The sequence below is a fragment of the Monodelphis domestica genome, chromosome 1, assembly GCF_027887165.1.
Source record: "Monodelphis domestica isolate mMonDom1 chromosome 1, mMonDom1.pri, whole genome shotgun sequence".
Lineage (NCBI taxonomy): Eukaryota > Metazoa > Chordata > Mammalia > Didelphimorphia > Didelphidae > Monodelphis > Monodelphis domestica.
Window position 1 is genome coordinate 176,801,291 of NC_077227.1, and position 19,250 is coordinate 176,820,540.

The 19,250-nt window shown below is 45.4% G+C and overlaps 1 protein-coding gene across 1 annotated transcript; it reads left to right on the top strand.

The window, feature by feature from the left end:
- Nucleotides 1–1,736: 1,736 nt before the first annotated feature.
- Nucleotides 1,737–13,955, top strand: LRP10 (LDL receptor related protein 10). Its single transcript, XM_001379879.4, has 7 exons — nucleotides 1,737–2,417; nucleotides 2,851–2,904; nucleotides 5,868–6,003; nucleotides 10,496–10,686; nucleotides 11,018–12,026; nucleotides 12,311–12,440; nucleotides 12,821–13,955. Exons 1-7 carry the CDS (start codon nucleotides 2,381–2,383, stop codon nucleotides 13,394–13,396), a joined length of 2,133 nt encoding a protein of 710 aa, XP_001379916.2. The 5' UTR covers nucleotides 1,737–2,380; the 3' UTR covers nucleotides 13,397–13,955.
- The last annotated feature ends 5,295 nt before the right edge of the window (nucleotides 13,956–19,250 follow it).

The following is a 19,250-nucleotide window of genomic DNA, read 5'->3' on the forward strand; positions in this document are numbered from 1 at the left end:
AGAGAGAGAGACTTTCACTGGAAATGGATCATAAACTCTTTGAGATCGGGGACCTGCTAGCCCTATCTTGGTGTCCTTCTCACTTAGCATAGCGCTTAATAAATGTTGAATGAATCAATTGACCTGCATCTGACTGCCCAGGTGCAGCAGATATGATGGGGTGGGGGGTGAGGGTGGGCAAAGGTGGGTGGCCATTAAATATTAAAAGTCAGTCTCTACTAGCAGCAATGCAATGACCCAAGACAATTCTGAGGGACTTAGGAGAAAGAACACTATCCAGGTCCAGAGAAAGAACTGTGGGAGTAGAAACTTAGAAGAAAACATATGATTGATCACATGGTTTGATGGGGATGTGATTGAGGATGTTGATGTTACACGGCCACTCTATTGCAAACATTAATAACATGGAAATGGATTTTGAACAATGTTACATGTAAAATCCAGTGAAATTGCTCATTGGCTACAGGAGGGGAGAGGGAGGAGGGAAGGGAAAGAATATGAATCATGTAACCATGGAAAAATATTCTAAATTAATTGATTAAATTAAAAAATTAAAAAAAAATTAAAAGTCAGGAAGCCATTGCTCCTAAAGGACTCAAACAGGGAGCTAGGAAAATCTTCCTAGGACTTTCCAGGCCAGGTTTCTTGGTACAGGAGAGACACTTAAGCAGTGAGACACTAAGTGCACTGAAAGGCATTAAGACACTAAAAGCATTTCAGTCTCTTCCCTTAAATGTTCAAGGTGTAGTAGAAAGAACATTCGACGGGGAGTCAGCCAATGTGGGTTCTAATCCTGACTGTTATTTAATAATAAGCATTAAAATCCTGCTTTAAGGTTTGCAAAGTGCTTTGTTTATCCTATAACTTGATCCTCACAAAACCTGTGATATGGATACCTCCAGTATCCCCATTTTTTTGTGATTCAGTTATTTTAGACTCTTCATGACCCCTTTGGGGTTTTCTTGACAAAGATACTAAAGTGAGTTTCTATTCCTTCTCCAGCTCATTTTATAGATGAGGAACTGGAAGCAAAGAGAGTAAAAATCTTGCCCAGGATCATACAGCTAATAAGTGCCTGATGCTGAATTTGAACTCGGGTCTTCCTCACTCCAGGTCTGACATTCTCCATTGTCACCTAGTCCCATTTTACTAATAGTAAAACTGAGGCTGAGAGGGATTAAGCGACTTTCCTCCTGTCAAATAGCTAATTACAAACCAGGGTCTCTCTGCAGGTCCAATACTCTTATCTACTGAGCCACCTAGCAGGGATGTCATTTGGCCTCAGTTTCCTCATCTATAAAATGAAGGGGATGGTTTAGGTGGCCATTTAAGGTCCTTTCTAACAATATAAATATGAGCTTAGCATAAACCTAGCGCTTAGCATAGTTCCTGGCACACAGTAGACACTTAATAAATGTTTATTGACTAACTAGCCCTCACCTCTAAGAATTCTAGGGGTAAAGGGGTGGATTGGGGAGTTAAATATCCAACAAGGAAAGAGTTAAAGCCTGTCCATAAAGGAATGGTTAAAGGTCCAGTGGAGAAGCAATTAAAGGGCCAGACTCAGGGGTGGTTGGGAGTCGGGTGGGGTGGGGAGGGGCGGGGTCCCCTCTTCGCTCCTGCTGTTGGGGAAGTCCTGGCAAAGCAGGGAAGAGGTTAATGAGGACAGAGGGGAGGAGCCCAGCGAGGTGATTGGCAGGAGATGGGGCCAAGTTGACGTCACTCCCCCCTCCTCTCCTCCCCCTCATTCCCGGACCCACAGCTGGGGGGACAGAGGGTGCGCAGGAGGGCTGGGAAAGTTGGGGGCAGTCACCTCTCCCGGCTCCCTTCCTCCCCTCCCCACTTCTTGCCCAGCAGGAAGTGGGAGCCAGGACAGCAAAGTTGAGAAAGCAGGAGGCCCCATCCGACTGACAGACAAAGTTTGACCACAAGAGGAAGTGGCCCTGAGCGAGCCCTGGGAGGGAGCCGGTCGGCCGGCCTGAGCAGGGGGGCACCCTCTGCCCACCTCTCTCCCCAGCCCAGCCCCTGGGGAGCAGAGAAGCCCCTGAGGTGCCCTCCCCCAGGAGAACGCCCCCACTCCACCCCCAGCTTCCCCAAGACTGCCAGCTTCCGGAGCCGGCCCCAGGAGGAAGCTCCCGGGGAAAACAACTCTGAAGTTGGCCAGAGGCACCGCCCCTGCTGCTGCTGTTGCTGCTGCTGCTGTTGCTGCGGGCACCACCTCCCCGCCCCCAGCCCTGGCATCCAGACCAAGGGCCACCCAAGGCAGGCCATGGGGCCCAGGCAGTGGGGTTGCCCCATGGGGCAGGACAGACCCTGAGGGCCACAGGCAGCACTGCCACCCTGAAGAGTAGGAGAACTGACCCCCTTCTGACGAGCCAGGATGTCCCCTGCCCTCTTCCTCTTCCTCTTCCTCCTAGGTAAGACTCTGACCCTCTACCCCTTCCCATCCCCCGCTGGGAGTCAGACACTGGCCCTGGGCCGGCCTCAAGTGTCTTCTTCTCCCTGTCCTCACCGAGCCCTCCAGGTTTCCAATTCTGTCATGGTCCTTCTTCCCCAGTGCTTCAAGTCCCCCAGCCATTTCCTTCTCCCTGCCCCTCACCCCATTTCTCATGATCAGATTGCAGATAACTCCCCAGGCCAGTCCTACCCTCCCTTTCTCTTCTGCCCACTTTTAGCCACCTGTTGCCTTGCTGCCTTTCACATCCCTGCAGCCCTAGTCCTGGCTCCCCCCTCCTCCCCCCATCCCTCTGGCTGCCCGGAAGTATCAGAAGGCTTCTTTTCTTCCTCCTCTAATTGGCTGTTCCCTGATGAGCTTTCGGGGGTGATTGACTCTCCTATCTTTTTTCTCAGTTCTCCCAGGAGGCACAGATGCCCACCTGGACCGGACTCCCTTTCCAAATCCTGGTGAGTAAGGGGAATCCTTGACGATCCCGCTGGGTCTAGGAGTTCACAGAAGGGATGACATTGGTGATGGAGACAGGATAGAAATTTTCCCCATTCCCAGCTAGAAGGGGACTATGAGGTCCTATACTACCTTTGACCCTAGAATCCCAGGACTTAGAATGGGAAGGGACCTTAAAGATCATCTAGTGAAACCTACTCATTTTATAGATGAGGAAATCGAGGTCCAGAGAGGCAGAGAAGTGGAGTACAAGGGGAAGAGCACCAAGGACTTGGGGCCGATGCTTTCCTTTGTGACCTTAGATAAACTGTTTCGTTTCCTTACCTGTAAAATGAGGAGACTGAACTAGATGATGTCTAAAGGTCTGAAGACTTTTTTTTTAATTAAACATTTACTTTCTGTCTTGTATTATTTCTAAGACAGAAGAACTGAAAGGACTAGGCAATTGGGGTTAAGTGATTTGTCCAGGGTCACCCAGCTAGGCTACAGCTTGTAAGTGTCTACAGTCAAATTTGAACCTGGGTCCTCCTGACTCCAGACCTGGTAACTCTATCCACTACCTAGATGCCCTCTCTGAAAGCCCTTCAAGCTCTCGTTTTCAATTCTGTGTCATGTGTGACATGACTTGCCTACGGTCACACAGATGTAATTGGCAGAGGAGGGATGCTTACCCAGATCCTCTGACTTCAGATTTAGAGCTCTTCCCACAAAGGACCTTAGAGATCATTGAATTCATTTCTTCATTTTCTATATTGGGAAGTCACCACCTTCCATGATGGAGCTCTGAGATCACACACTTAGTCTTATTTAATCAGTACTTGCCTGTCATCCACTCCCTCAAAATCCAGTAGTTTTTATTTTTCACTTGTGCATGTAGCCTGGTGGAAGAAGAGAGACGCTTCCATAAATGTCTGCTCTTGTCAGTATTATTCTCTCTCCACCTGGATTGTAAAGCCTTGATGACAGAGTCTGTGAGGGTGGCTGTAATGGAATGAATATAGAACCAGATGGAAAAGACTAGGGTTCAAATCTTGCCTTTGACATTTACTAGGGATGTGACTAGACTAATTACTTAGCTGTCTTCAGTTTTCTAGGATGTTAAATAGGGATATCAACATTTATTCCAGTTCACTTAGAGGCATCTAGTGGCATGGTAGTTAGAGTGCTGGACTTAGAGTCAGGAAGACCTGAGTTCAATTCTGACCTTAAGTACTTAGTAGCTATGTGACCCTGAGCAAGTCATTTAACTGCTGTCTGCCTCAGTTTCCTCACCTGTAAAATGAGACTGATAATAGCACCTACTTCCCAGCATTGTGAGAATCAAATGAGACACTAGATAAGTCATTTAACCTGTCTGCCTCAGTTTCCTCACCTGTAAAATGAGACTAATAATAGCACCTACTTCCCAGGGTTTTGAGAATCACAGGAGATCTTGGATAAGTCACTTAACCTTTCTATGCCTTAGTTTTCTCATCTGTAAAATGGAATAATAATGGTACCTACTTCCTAGGGCTGTTTCTAGGTTTAAATGAGATGATATTTATAATTCACCTGGCACACAGTAGATGCTATATAAATACTCATTCCCTTCTCCCTCATACTGTACCTCTTATTAGGAGAACACTTTGTAAACCATAAAGATTTGTAGAAATGCAACTTGTCTTTTAGGGAAAGAGGAGGGAATTTCAGACCTGTAATTTTTTTATTTTTAAACCTTTACTTTCTTCTTAGTATCAATTCTAAGACAGAAGATCAGCAAAGGCTAGACAATTAGGGTTAAGTGACTTGCCCAAGGTCACACAGCAAGGATAGATCTATAATTTCATTGGTGTAGACAATTCTGCTGAGCTAATTTTCTTTATTAATGCAGATTGGCTACTCATCTGAAACTTACAATCCTAGAGAGTTACTTGAGGCCCAGAGAGGTTAAGCATCCACAGTCACCCAGCTAGTATGCACCTGAAGCAGGATTTGAACCCTGGTCGTCCTGACCCTAAGACTGGACTTCAATCCACTTCTCTCCTTATCATTTTGGACCTTATTTCATTGGAATAGGAATCTATTAATGCAAATCAACACCTGCTCTTCTGTATGTAGTCTTAGAGATTGCCTGAGGCACTGAGAGGTTGGAGGATCTGTCATGGCCCCACAGCCAGGATGTGTCAGAGGCCTCCTCCTCCTCCTGATGATGAGGATTATTCATTTCTGTAACCCCCACCAGGTAGCTCCAGGCCTTGTGCCAAGAGCGTGCTCAGGAAATGTTTATGGATCATGATGTTATTTGGGGTGAAGCTTGAAAAGGGATGGGTGGGAGGGGAAGGAAGACTTGTCAACCCAAGTATGGGACTCCGAGGGCTTCTCTGGGTCCAGGATCATCCTCTTGTGTCTGGTCTCAGACCAGCACCTCTACTTTAGAATGTGGAGACCAAAAGTGGTTGTGGCAGGCAGCTAAATGGTCCAGTGGATCGAGTTCTGGGCCTGAAGTCAGGGAGATCTGGGTTCAAATCCAGCTTCAGAAACTTACTAGCGGTGTGTCTGTGGCAAGGCACTTAACCCTATTTACCTCAGTTTCCTCATTTGTAAAATGAGCTGGAAAAGAAATGGCAAAACATTCCAGTGTCTTTGCCAAGAAAACCCCAAATGGGATCCCAAAAAGCCTGAAGTGACTGAACAATAATGGCATTTGAGGGCTTCTAGGTGGCACAGTGGACAGAGCTCCAAACCTGGAGTCAAGAGGACCTGGATTCAAATTTGGCCTCAGACACTTACAAGCTATGTGCCCCTCGACAAGTCACTTAATCCCTTTTTCCAAGCCCTTGCCCTTCTGTCTTAGACTTGTTACTAAGACAAAGTAAGGATTTTTTTTTAAAGGGGGAGGGATGTGGGCTCCCAAAGATTCTAGGCCTGTTTGGGGGGCAAGGAGAGAAATTGCAGGGGCTCAGCCCCAATACCTTCCTCCTTATAGCCTGCAGGGACCCTCCTGCTGTGCTCTCCAGTGTCCAGGGGATCCTGCAATGGCCTCAAGGCCGGGAAAGCCGCCTCCTTCCTATCGCTTGCATCTGGGTCATCGTGGGAAGCAAGGAGCAGACAGTGACCATCAGGTAAGAGCCAGGGCCAAACTCCTCTGAAGTAGCCAATGAGAAACAGCCCTGGGGGTGGTGGAGGAGAGGCGGGCACTGGCGTAGCTTTTCCATCCATGTGCCCAGGGGCAACGATCACATCGTTCCATGTTGGTTTGACGTCCCATACCTCGAAGGCCAGTGTGTTTCAGGGTCTGGGCAGGGCTTGTTGCCTGTTCCCATGCCCATCCCTATCCCTAAACCTTTTGGAATTTCTGTATCTACCCCCAGCTACATTCCCTTAATCTTCTGACTTCCTCTCCTCTCTGGTCCTGGGTACCATTAACATTCGTGGTAACGGCAATAGATAGACTATTATCCCAGGGCTGTTCAAGAGTCCAAGCATGGGGGCAGCTTCGTGGCTCTGTGGATGGAAAGCCAGGCCTAGAGAAGGGAGCTGTGTGACCCTGGGCAAGTCACTTATCCCCCATTGCCTAGCCTTTACAGCTCTTCTGCCTTAGAACCAATACACAGTAGTGATTCTAAGACAGAAAGTAAGGGTTTAAAAAAAAGGGGGGGACAAAACCCTTGTAACAATTGAGACCTAGAGTAAGGAAGGGAAGCTGGAGGAAGGGGCCAGGGAGGGTGCTGAAAACAAGGATGCCCAGCAATGCCAGGCTTCTAAATTACAGACAGTGGAAGTCTGTCTAGTTTTTCTTTTTCATTGGAAGCCTGGATATTTCTGGTAGTTGGAGTCCCAGAAAAGGGGCATAGGATGTTCTAGTTAAGAAGAGGGAAGAAGATGAGCCAAATATAACTTATTTATTAAAAAAAAAAAACCAAAGACAAAGTAACAAAGTGTGAACCTTGCACCAGAACATTACCCCCTCCATTTAAAAATTGTATCCCCTTTTGTATTTCCTGTCTCTGGAGGTCCTGAACTTTTGCTGTAGCATATATCCCTTGACTTATTAAAAAAATAAATAACTGTATATCATCAAAAAACATAATTTTCTGGCATTAAAAATGTGTGCATTTTGGGGCAGCTACATTACACAGTAGATAGAGCACTAGGCCTGGAGAGAGGAGATTATGGGTTCAAATTTGACCTCACACACTTCCTAGCTGTGTGACCCTAGCCAAATCACTTAACCACAGTTGCCCAGCCCTAATCATGCTTCTGCCTTGGAACTGATACTTGGAATCCATTCTAAGACAGAAAGTAAAGGTTAAAAAAAATGTGTATTTCATTTCCATTCATTTAAGAGGTAGGGAACTATGAATGTTGAACCTTGACAACTGTCACACTTGGTTAGTTTTGAAGAACTGATTTCTCTCTCTATTTTTTTATTTCTTTTTAAATGAGTAGAGAAGGCCAGGAGGAATATATTTGAAGTAGATCACAATATAAAAACAAAGGATGTGTCAATAAAAACTTTTTTGGAAAAAGGGAATGATTTTCATCCATGATAAAGCAACACTGTAAAGTTTCTCTCATCATTCCCCTTTGATGTTGTATCTGGGGTCCCTTACCTAGCTTGCCTACACTTAGTTCTGGCTCTGTTTAACAGGCATAGTAAAAGGAATGGGGTGTTCTGATAATAGGCTAACCTGGGTAAACTGAGGTACCATCAGCACCAGGCTTAGATGCTTCTTAGCTGTGTGGCCATGGACAAGGACAAGACATACCTCTGACCTTCTGTGCCACATCTCTAAAGTGAAGATCACCACACTATCACAGGATTATTGTGAGAAAGATCTTTAACAAGGGATGGAAATGTGAGCTACTAACAGTATTTGAGGAGGAAACAATAGCACAGATCCTTCCTTTGCCTCTTGACACTGTTTTCTGTCATGTTTATCTTTGGATAAACTAGATTGTATACTCCTTGAGGGCAGAGATTATATCATTTTTTTCCAATATATTTTATTTGATCATTTCCAAGCATTATTCGTTAAAGACATAGATCATTTTCTTTTCCTCCCCCCCACCCCCCATAGCCAACGCGTAAGTCCACTGGGCATTAGATGTTTTCTTGATTTGAACCCATTACTTTGTTGATAGTATTTGCATTAGAGTGTTCGTTTAGAGTCTCTCCTCTGTCATGTCCCCTCAACCTCTGTATTCAGGCAGTTGCTTTTTCTCGGTGTTTCCACTCCCATAGTTTATCCTTTGCTTATGAATGGTGTTTTTTTCTCCTGGATCCCTGCAAGTTGTTCAGGGACATTACACCGCCACTAGTGGAGAAGTCCATTACGTTCGATTATACCACAGTGTATTAGTCTCTGTGTACAATGTTCTCCTGGTTCTGCTCCTCTCGCTCTGCATCACTTCCTGGAGGTTGTTCCAGTCTCCATGGAACTTCTCCACTTTATTATTCCTTTTAGCACAATAGTATTCTATCACCAACATATACCACAGTTTGTTCAGCCATTCCCCAATTCATGGGCATCCCCTCGTTTTCCAGTTTTGGGCCACCACAAAGAGCGCAGCTATGAATATTTTTGTACAAGTCTTTGTGTCCATTATCTCTTTGGGGTACAGACAATTATATCATTTTTTATCCTTGCCTCTCCAGAGCCTGAGATAGTACCTTGCACATAGTAGGCATTTCACTGATTTCTTTTTGAATTGAATTGAAAAGAATCATATCTTTGTTAGATAATCCAGAAAGCCATCTAAGATTGCCCTTGGCGTGAATGTCATAATAATGCCCATTGGCTACCCTTGTATGAGACATCTAAAACATTCTGGTTTTCCTGAGTCCTAGATAAATAGATATTTTCAGTTCTTGGGATCCTGGAGCAAGGAAAGTAGATACATTATCAACACATTTTTATTGTCTGACTGACTCTTTATGACCCAGTTGGGGATTTTGTGGCAAAGATCCTGGAGTGGTCTGCCATTTCCCTCTCAAGTTCAATTGAAAGATGAGGAAACTGAGGCCAACAGAGTTAAGTGACTTGCCCAGGGTCACATAGCTAAGTGTCTGAGGCCAGATTTTAACTCCGGAAGATGTTTTCCTGACTCCAGGCCAGATTCTCTTTCCGTTGTGCCACCTAGCTACCCCCATACCAATCCATAGTCCAAGCCAAATATCAGTTTCCCAGGCTATACAAAGCTTTTTAAAAGTGTATTGATACTCTTTTTTACCGTTTTCCTTTTAAACATCATTCTCACTTCTCAGTGAACACCCTCCCCTTCCTCCCCCCCCTAAATAAAATTTTCCCCTGGAAGAAAGAAATACAGCAAAGCAAAACAAGTATACATATTGACAGGGTCTGGAAATGTGTCTCATTCTGCACCACTTGCCCACCATCTTTTTTGCCAAGAAGTAGGGCATTGTTTCATCATGAGTCCTCTGAGTCATGATTCCATCTAAGGTTTCTTTTCTTTTTTTTTCTTTTTTTAATTTTTATTTGGTCATTTCCAAACACTATTCATTGGAAACAAAGATCATTTTCTTTTCTTCCCTCCCCCCTCCCACCACCTCTCCCATAGCCCACACGTGATTCCACTGGGTATCACATGTGTTCTTGATTTGAACCCATTTCCATGTTGTTGATATTTGCATTAGAGTGTTCATTTAGAGTCTCTCCTCAGTCATATCCCCTCCACCCCTGTAGTCAAGCAGTTGCTTTTCATCGGTGTTTTTACTCCCACAGTTTATCCTCTGCTTGTGGATAGTGTTTTTTAGATCCTTGCAGATTGTTCAGGGTCACTGCATTGCCACTAATGGAGAAGTCCATTACCTTCGATTGTACCACAATGTTTCAGTCTCTGTGTACAATGTTTTCCTGGTTCTGCTCCTTTCACTCTGCATCACTTCCTGGAGGTTGTTCCAGTCTCCATGGAATTCCTCCACTTTATTATTCCTTTTAGCACAATAGTATTCCATCACCAACATATACCACAATTTGTTCATCCATTTCCCAATTGAAGGGCATCCCCTCATTTTCCAATTTTTGGCCACCACAAAGAGTGAAGCTATGAATATTCTTGTGCAAGTCTTTTTCCTTATTATCTCTTTGGGGTACAAACCCAGCAGTGCTATGGCTGGATCAAAGGGCAGACAATCTTTTATCGCCCTTTGGGCATAGTTCCAAATTGCCCTCCAGAATGGTTGGATCAATTCACAACTCCACCAGCAATGAATTAGTGTCCCTACTTTGCCACATCCCCTCCAGCATTCATTACTTTCCTTTGCTGTCATGTTAGCCAATCTGCTAGGTGTGAGGTGATACCTCAGAGTTGTTTTGATTTGCATCTCTCTGATTATAAGAGATTTAGAACACTTTTTCATGTGCTTATTAATAGTTTTGATTCATCTAAGGTTTCTTAAGGGAAAGAAGTAATTCTATCTTCTTTGACCTTATGAGAGAGAAATAAAGGGCAAAGAGAAGGTCTAGTGGCTCCATTCACCCCTAACAATTCATTCCCCAGCCATGGGAGTTGAGGGTGGGAACCACTGGCAAGAAGATGGGGATTAGAGTTCATGGAATTGGCTCTTAATATGATTCCTGGTTCTTTCAGGTTCCAGAAGTTGCATCTGGCATGTGGCTCGGAGCGCCTGATGCTACAGTCCTCCTTCCAGCCACTTATTTCCTTGTGTGAAGCACCTTCCAACCCACTCCGATTCTCTGGGGGAAATGTCACCATCACCTACAGCTACGCTGGGAATGGCCGGCCACTTGGACAGGGCTTTCTGCTTTCCTATATGCTAGGTGGGGTAGATATGGGAAATCTAGAGAAAAGAAAGAGGAAGAAGCAGCTAGATACCTCAGTGGATAGAGTGCCAGGCCTGGAGATGGGAGATTCAAATCTGCCCCTGGACAAGTCACTTAACCCCCATTGCCTAGCCCTTACCACTCTTCTGCCTTGGAACCAATACTTAGTATTGATTCTAAGACTGAAGGTGAGGATTTAAAGAAAAAGAAAAGAGAGTGGAAGTTTTCATTGGCCCCCAAGGGTGGGAATTGTGGTAGATCATTGCAGAGCTGGAGTGGTCTTGTCCAGCAGCAGCCCCTACCTCACCATCTCTGGCCCTATTCACAGATCGATTCATATGCCTCCGAGAAGAGTTCCGATGCCTGAACCGCAGATGTGTGCCAAGGATCCAGCGCTGTGATGGGATAGATAACTGTGGCGACCAATCTGATGAGACTGACTGTAGCCCAAGCCTTTTCCATAGCTTGACTGCTGTCCCTACTCCTGCCTGCAACCGTACCTTGGAAGACTTCTACGGGGTCTTTTCTTCCCCAAGCTATTCCCTCTCTGCCCTATACCCAAGCCCTCACTCCTGCCTCTGGCTGCTGGATCCCCACGATGGGCGAAGGCTCATCGTGCGTTTCACCACCTTAGAGCTAGGCAAATGGGATTCAGTGCACGTGTATGACGGTCCTGGACCTCCAGATCCTTCTCGCCTGCTCCGAAGCCTCAACTATTTCAGCAATGGCAAAGCAATCATGGTGGAGACGCTCTCAGGCAAGGCTACTGTGACCTACCACATGGGGCCGTGGAGCAAGGGTGGGTTCAATGCCACCTACCATGTGAAAGGATACTGTCTGCCCTGGGACCGACCGTGTGGTGCTGGCTCTGGAGAGGGTCCTGGGGAGGGCCCAGGAGAGGGCTGCTATAGTGAAGCCCAGCGCTGTGATGGGATCTGGGACTGTGCCGATGGCACGGATGAAAAAGACTGCCCGGGATGCCTGCCTGGGCGCTATCCCTGTGGGGCTCCTGGAACCCCTGGTGCCACAGCCTGCTACCCGTCTGCCGATCGCTGCAACTACCAGACGTTCTGCGTGAATGGGGCAGATGAACAGCAGTGCCGTCACTGCCAGCCAGGCAACTTCCGGTGCAGGGATGATCGGTGTGTGTATGAAACTTGGGTGTGTGACGGGCAGCCCGACTGCTCTGATGGCAGCGACGAATGGGACTGTGCCTATGCCCTGCCCCGAAAAGTCATCACGGCTGCCGTCATCGGCAGCTTGATCTGCGGCCTGCTGCTTGTCATCGCCCTGGGATGTACCTGCAAACTCTATGCCATCCGCACGCAAGAATACAGGTCAGGGGGGCAGCACAAGATGCTCTGTGCCAGTGGGGAAGGCGAGGGCTGGTTGTTCAGGGTAGGAGGAAGAGAAAAAAGTCAAGGGGTAGGAAGGGACGCAGAACAAGGAGGGCTGACTGATTTGGGGAGCAAAAGAGGATGCCGGCGATTCCTGTTCGGAAAGATCAAAGCCATAGTCGTGAAATGCTTTTATCTCGATGTTCTAGAAGGAGCCAGATGGAGGGGTCCTGACTTAATAGTTATTGGGGGGACTGGACCCTAAATCTCATTCTCTCCTGCAGCATCTTTGCCCCCCTTTCAAGAGTGGAGGCCGAGATTGTACAGCAGCAAGCACCTCCATCCTATGGCCAGCTTATCGCTCAAGGTGCCATCCCGCCTGTAGATGACTTTCCAACTGAGAACCCCAACGATGTAAGTTACTCCTCTGAGACTTGCTTATTCGTGACATCCCCGTATAGTGGAAAGAACCTTGAACTTAGCCAGAAAACGAGATTAGAAGCAAACTCTTACTACCTGCATAGGTGTGGGAAAGTCACTTCTTGGGGCCTCACGTTCCCCATCTATGGAATGAGAAGATGAGAATAGATGAGCCTCAGCTCATTTCTTACTGATTTACTCCTTTGATTAAGGAATCTCAAACAAGCCAAAGCTCGGCAAGATCTTTATCCTGCTGACCATAGTCTCTGGATAGGCCTGTCTCCTCTGTCCATCCTCCTCTGGATAACATGGAAAGAAATTCTCTTCTCTTTATCTCTCCACATTCTGATGCTTCCTTATCTCTTGAACTATAGAATTCAGTGCTGGGGAACCTTCGATCTCTGCTACAAATCCTGCGCCAGGATGTGTCTTCGGGGGGTTCATCGAGTGCCCGCCGTCGCCAACGAGGCAGGTCTGCACGACGACTGGTCCGCCGCCTCCGTCGTTGGGGCTTGCTTCCCCGTGCAAATCCCCCTTCCAGGGCCCCGGACTCCAGCCTCCAGACTGCATCTACCCCATCTACCATTGACGCCCCAGAGGGCAGTCAGGGTACTCCTTTAGAAGGAGCAATAGGTGGGCGAGAGCCAGAGGAGGCCCCTCCACTGCCCGTGAAGGTGCCCCTTTCTTCTACCAACTCCCCCTGCATACCCCCTGAAGACCCTCCCCCTCCAATCACTCCCCCTCCACCCCCATCATCCCTGTTGTCTGGGGTGGTGCAGGCCCTTCGTGGCCGCCTCATGCCCAGTCTTCGGTCCCCTACTCCCCCCCAAGCTATACCAGACCCTCGAACAGTGCCCCCATCCCAAGAAGAGGAGGATGATGTGCTGCTGCTCCCTCTGGCAGAACCCGGGCCCTGGGTAGGGGAGGAGGATGAGCCACTGCTGACCTAAGTCTCCATGGCAATAGTCCTTTCCCTAGGCAGCCCAAGGGGGATGCTTCCAGGCTTCTCTACTTTGAATGCTTGGGAGCATCATCCCTACACCAGGTCTGAGGAGATGCCAAATGATACTCTCCCTTTCGCATCTTGCCCATAGCCTTGTAGCTACTGTCAAGTTGAGTGTCCCAGGTTAATGGGGCCCCTGACTCTGTTCCCTCACCCTACCACTCCCAGGGCAGTGCCCGCTATATCCTGAATAAGGGGCCTATACAGAGTTCCTAAATAAAGGCCAAAGAAGGGTGATGTTCCCTGGCCTATCTCAGTGTTTGGGGCTATTCAAAAATCAGTTAAAGTGAGAGAGCTTTCAAAGGGTCAGGTGGCAAGACAGTCCCCCTGGATGATTCCTTCCTATCCTAAGCAGGGCTCTTGGAGCAGAAAGACACCCCAATTTGCAAATGGCTCTACAGCCCTCAAGGGAAAGGGTTTGGATAGGACCTGGAACTCTACTGTCTAGGGGACGTGCACTTATTCACCAAGAAATGAAGAAAATAAATAAAATAACTTAAAAAAAATTTTTTTTTTTGTAGAACGATTGTGTCCTGTCTTTTACCACCCTTAGTTCCTCCTTCCAGGGCCAAGCTCAGGGAGTTCTGACCCATTGTCCTGTCAGCCTGTGTAGAGGGAGAAAAGAATCTAGCTAGATAGAAGACTGAAGCTAAATGAACGTGTCCTATCTTGTTAATCCAGGCTCCTTCCTACATCAGATGGTAGAGATGTTCTCACAACCCCCATAGTTGACATCCACCCTACTGGACAGCAGGGTACAACTTTGTTCCTTCACAGGCCAGGGGAACCCTACAGAATCCTTACTTTTTTGGTCTTCCAATCTCCATTTATGGAGTTATCAAAAGGTATATATGGCTCTCAGGACAAGATGTTATATAGCAAAGAATATAGAACACAGTGAAGATATCATTCCTGACCTCAGAGAACTTACAGTCTTTTTTCAGACAAGAGGGCTGAGCTTCTTGTCAAAATGGTTTTAAAAATACAATATTGGAGGGCAGGTAGGTAGCTGAGTGAATTGAGAGCCAAGCCTAGAGATGGGAGGTCTTGGGTTCAAATCTGGCCTCAGATACTTCCCAACTGTGTGACCCTGGGCAAGTCACTTAATCCCCATTGCCTAGCCCATCCTACTCTTCTGCCTTGGAACCAATACACAGTATTGATTTCAAGATGGAAGGTAAGGGTTTCAAAGAAAAAGATTAATAAGAAAAATTAAAAAGTACAATATTGAAAAGGCAGTCAAGTGGTTCAGTGGATAGAGAACCAGGGCTAGAGACAAGTAGTCCTAGATTCAAATCTGACCTCAGATTCTTCCTATCTTTATGACCTTGGGTAAGTCTCTTAACCCCAACTGCCTAGCCCTTACTACTTTTCTGCCTTGAACCAAAGCTTAATACCAATTCTAAGGTGGAAAGAAAGTTTTTTTTTTAAATACAATATTGACTATTGAGATAATTAAATACTTTTAAAGTGATTCTATTTTTAAATCCTTACCTTCCATCTTAGAATCAATACCGTGTATTGGTTCCAAGGCAGAAGAGTGGTAAGGGCTAGGCAATGGGGGTTAAGTGACTTGCCTAGGGTCACACAACTGGGAAGTATCTGAGGCCAGATTTGAACCCAGGACCTCCCATCTCTATACTTAGTTCTTTCCACTGAGCCACCCAGCTGTCCCTCAAACAGTGATTCTTAACCATTTTGTGTGTCATAGACATCTTTGGTAGACTTATAAAACCTATGGACTTTTTCTCAAAATAAAATGGAATTAAAAGGGAAATCAATTATATTAAAATACAGTTATCAAAATATTTTCAAAAGAAAAAGATGTCTGCTTTAAAAGATGCATGATTTCATCAAGGTAGCCACTCCCTCTATTGAAGCCAGGATACAACCAGGATTTGGTAAGTGGTTTCATGTGTTCTTATGACCAAAATAATCAAATGACTGGTCCCAACCTTCACACTTAGGTAAGACCTACTTGAAAACTGGACTTGATAGTGTCAGACCCAAACTTAAAGTTCTACTTCATCATTCCGTCCTTTTCCCATCATCCCACCTTTGTCACACTACCCTTCCTCTTTCCCTGTTGAGATATTCTATCTCTGGAGTCTCTCAAAGACAATGCTAGCAGATCCCAGCATGGTAATTCCTGCAAGTAGCTTAGACTCTGCTGATATAGGGAGCCCCTTAGAAACTAAGATAACCTCTACTGGAGGAATAGTGAGAAAAATGTAGGAAATGCTAATGTTGATTTGGCCTAGTTTGGGAAACCTTCCTGGAAGAGGTGTCTGCAAACCATGCTTTCAAAGATATTGATAGGAAGAGGTTATTCTATGTTCTGAGAGCATAAAGGCAAGCCAGGAAAAAATGACCAAAGACACAAGGTATCCCACAAGGGAATAGAGAAATAGCTAAACACAGATCATGACTAAGGAAGCATTTTAGAGCCCAGAGAAATCCAGTTTGGAAGATAATTGATGTGGAGATACTGGGTTTGAGAGGGAGGCAGATGGTCTCAGACACTTCCTCATCAACTCACTCCCATTGTCTAGCCTTTACTGCTCTTCTACCTTGGAATGAGTTTACAGTATTGAATCTAAGATGGAAGGTAGGAGAGAAAGAGAGAAAGAGAGAAAGAAAGAAAGAAAGAAAGAAAGAAAGAAAGAAAGAAAGAAAGAAAGAAAGAAAGAAAGAAAGAAAGAAAGAAAGAAAGAAAGAAAGAAAGAAAGAAAGAAAGAAAGAAAGAAAGAAAGAAAGGAAGGAAGGAAGGAAGGAAGGAAGGAAGGAAGGAAGGAAGGAAGGAAGGAAGGAAGGAAGGGGAAGAAAGAAAAAAGGAAGGAAGGAAGGAAGGAAGGAAGGAAGGAAGGAAGGAAGGAAGGAAGGAAGGAAGGAAGGAAGGAAGGAAGGAAGGAAGGAAGGAAGGAAGGAAGGAAGGAAGAAAGGAAGGAAGGAAGGAAGGAAGGAAGGAAGGAAGGAAGGAAGGAAGGAAGGAAGGAAGGGGAAGAAAGAAAAAAGGAAGGAAGGAAGGAAGGAAGGAAGGAAGGATGGAACGAAGAGAGAAAGGAAGAGAAAAAGGAGGGAGAGGAAGGAAGAGAGAAAGAAGGAAGAAGGAAAGAAGGGAGAGAGGAGGAGGAAGGAAGGAAGAAAAAAGGAAGTAAGGAAGGGAGAGATGAAGGGAAGGTGGCAGGATTAGGAATGCCAAGGCTGGAATGGATCTGAGAGATCTACTTCAAATGGGGAGATGATGAAACTGAGGCCCACAGAATGTAAGTCATTAACACAAGGTCATAACTAATTAGCAGCAGAATTAGGCCTGGAATCTAAGTCTCATAAAATAGTTGAAGGCCTAAGTAGGAAAAAAATCACTGAGGTGTCATACCCCTAGGAAGAGATAGTATAAGTAGGGAGAATGGTAGGATTCCCCATTAGGAACCCTTCCCTGATCTATCCCGCCCCAGCCCCAGTCTCCAGTGTGGCAGAGAGACAGCTATTGATTACATGCTGTGAGCATCTTTCCACCCAAAGCTAATTGCATAATGTTCCCTCCTCTCCTTAATCAGCAGGAGCAGAGGAAGTTCTGAGGAAGCCACAAGGAGGGGAATGGGGATTCACCCGAAGCTCTCCCAGTAGCACGGCTCTCATATTACTCAGCATAGGGCTGGCAGTGATTTCCTCTCTGGAGGCTGAGGAAAGGTTTTAGCTAGTTTCACTTAATGGTCCTGGCCTATCCCAGGTGAGAGAGAATAAGCCTGAAGAAGACTGTAACTATTAAAGGGCTGCTTGAGCTTTGTACCAGAAACCCAAGATGAGGAGGGGCATGATGCTCTTCTCCATGAGAATCCTCCACTACAAAAGCACTGGAGTAGAACTTATATCAGATTATTTACTGCCTGTGGTGGACCAGATGGAGGGAGGAAGAGAATCTGAATTGCCAAACATCAGAAAATAATTGTCAAAATTTGTTTTTTCGTGTAATTGAACCTCCTCCATTGGCCCCATCTCTCATATGTCCCTGGGCCACTAACCCCTCAGAGTCCTGCCTCTATGACCCTCCTATTAGGATCCACCTTCCCCTACTGCCCCAAAGACAAGAATGCACCTATCAGCACACCCTACACCAAGATAAATTCAGAATGGGTGAATGACTTGAACATAAAGAAGGAAACTATAAGTAAATTAGGTGAACACAGAATAGTATACATGTCAGACCTTTGGGAAGGGAAAGGTTTTAAAACCAAGCAAGACTTAGAAAGAGTCACAAAATGTAAAATAAATAATTTTGACTACATCAAATTAAAAAGTTTTTGTACAAACAAAACCAATGTAACTAAAATCAGAAGGGAAACAACAAATTGGGAAAAAATCTTCATAGAAACCTCTGACAAAGGTTTAATTACTCAAATTTACAAAGAGCTAAATCAATTGTACAAAAAATCAAGCCATTCTCCAATTGATAAATGGGCAAGGGACATGAACAGGCAGTTCTCAGCCAAAGAAATCAAAACTATTAATAAGCACATGAAAAAGTGCTCTAAATCTCTTATAATCAGAGAGATGCAAATCAAAACAACTCTGAGGTATCACCTCACACCTAGCAGACTGGCTAACATAACAGCTATGGAAAGTAGTGAAAGCTGGAGGGGATGTGGCAAAGTTGGGACACTAATTCATTGCTGGTGGAGTTGTGAATTGATCCAACCATTCTGGAGGGCAATTTGGAACTATGCCCAAAGGGTGATAAAAGACTGTCTGCCCTTTGATCCAGCCATAGCACTACTGGGCTTGTACCCCAAAGAGATAATAAGGAAAAAGACTTGTACAAGAATATTCATAGTTGCACTCTTTGTGGTGGCCAAAAATTGGAAAAAGAGGGGATGCCCTTCAATTGGGGAATGGCTGAACAAATTGTGGTATATGTTGGTGATGGAATACTATTGTGCAAAAAGGAATAATAAAGTGGAGGAATTCCATGGAGACTGGAACAACCTCCAGGAAGTGATGCAGAGCGAAAGGAGCAGAACCAGGAAAACATTGTACACAGAGACTGATACATTGTGGTACAATCGAAGGTGATGGACTTCTCCATTAGTGGCAATGCAATGTCCCTGAACAATCTGCAGGGATCTAAAAAACACTATCCACAAGCAGAAGATAAACGGTGGGAGTAAAAATACTGATGAAAAGCAACTGCTTGACTACAGGGGTGGAGGGGATATGACTGAGGAGAGACTCTGAACACTCTAATGCAAATACCAACAACAGGGAAATAGGTTTGAATCAAGAACACTTGTGATAACCAGTGGAATTGATCTTTGTTTCCAATGAATAATGTTTGGAAATGACCAAATAAAAATTAAAAAAAAAAAAAAGAATGCACCTATCAGGACAAACTGTCTATATTGGACTGCCAAGTCTGGGAATCTATGTGAATCTGAGCATGGGCATCCTTCAGCTTTCTGTTTCTTCCTGTCACCTCACTCAGTTCCCTACCTAAGTCAGAATTTTAGGTTGTGGCACTGGGCTTGCATATTTATCCTATAAAATTTTTGCAAAGGGCTCTTTAATGTGTGTGTGCCCAAGCCCAAGCCTGACTCTAAACAATGCCAGCTCTGGGCAATATGAAAAAGTAGGCAAATGTTTATCTGTACTGTCGCAGGCTCCCCTATTCACAAGGAAGGCTATACAGAGCTTTTCTTTCTAAAGCCACTGAAGCAACAGCCTCCCTTCTTTCATACTAAAGTACAAATGACTGATAACAGCACGGTAACTCTGACTCCTAGAGATATGGGTATTTTAAATGG

What these genes read in the sequence shown, in the direction of transcription:
- LRP10 (XM_001379879.4), top strand. Translation starts at nt 2,381, where the DNA reads ATGTCCCCTGCCCTCTTCCTCTTCCTCTTCCTCCTAG. An exon ending in CCTCTTCCTCTTCCTCCTAG is followed by an intron (nt 2,418 to 2,850) that starts GTAAGACTCTGA and finishes CTTTTTTCTCAG; the next exon opens with TTCTCCCAGGAGGCACAGAT. An exon ending in CAACTGAGAACCCCAACGAT is followed by an intron (nt 12,441 to 12,820) that starts GTAAGTTACTCC and finishes CTTGAACTATAG; the next exon opens with AATTCAGTGCTGGGGAACCT.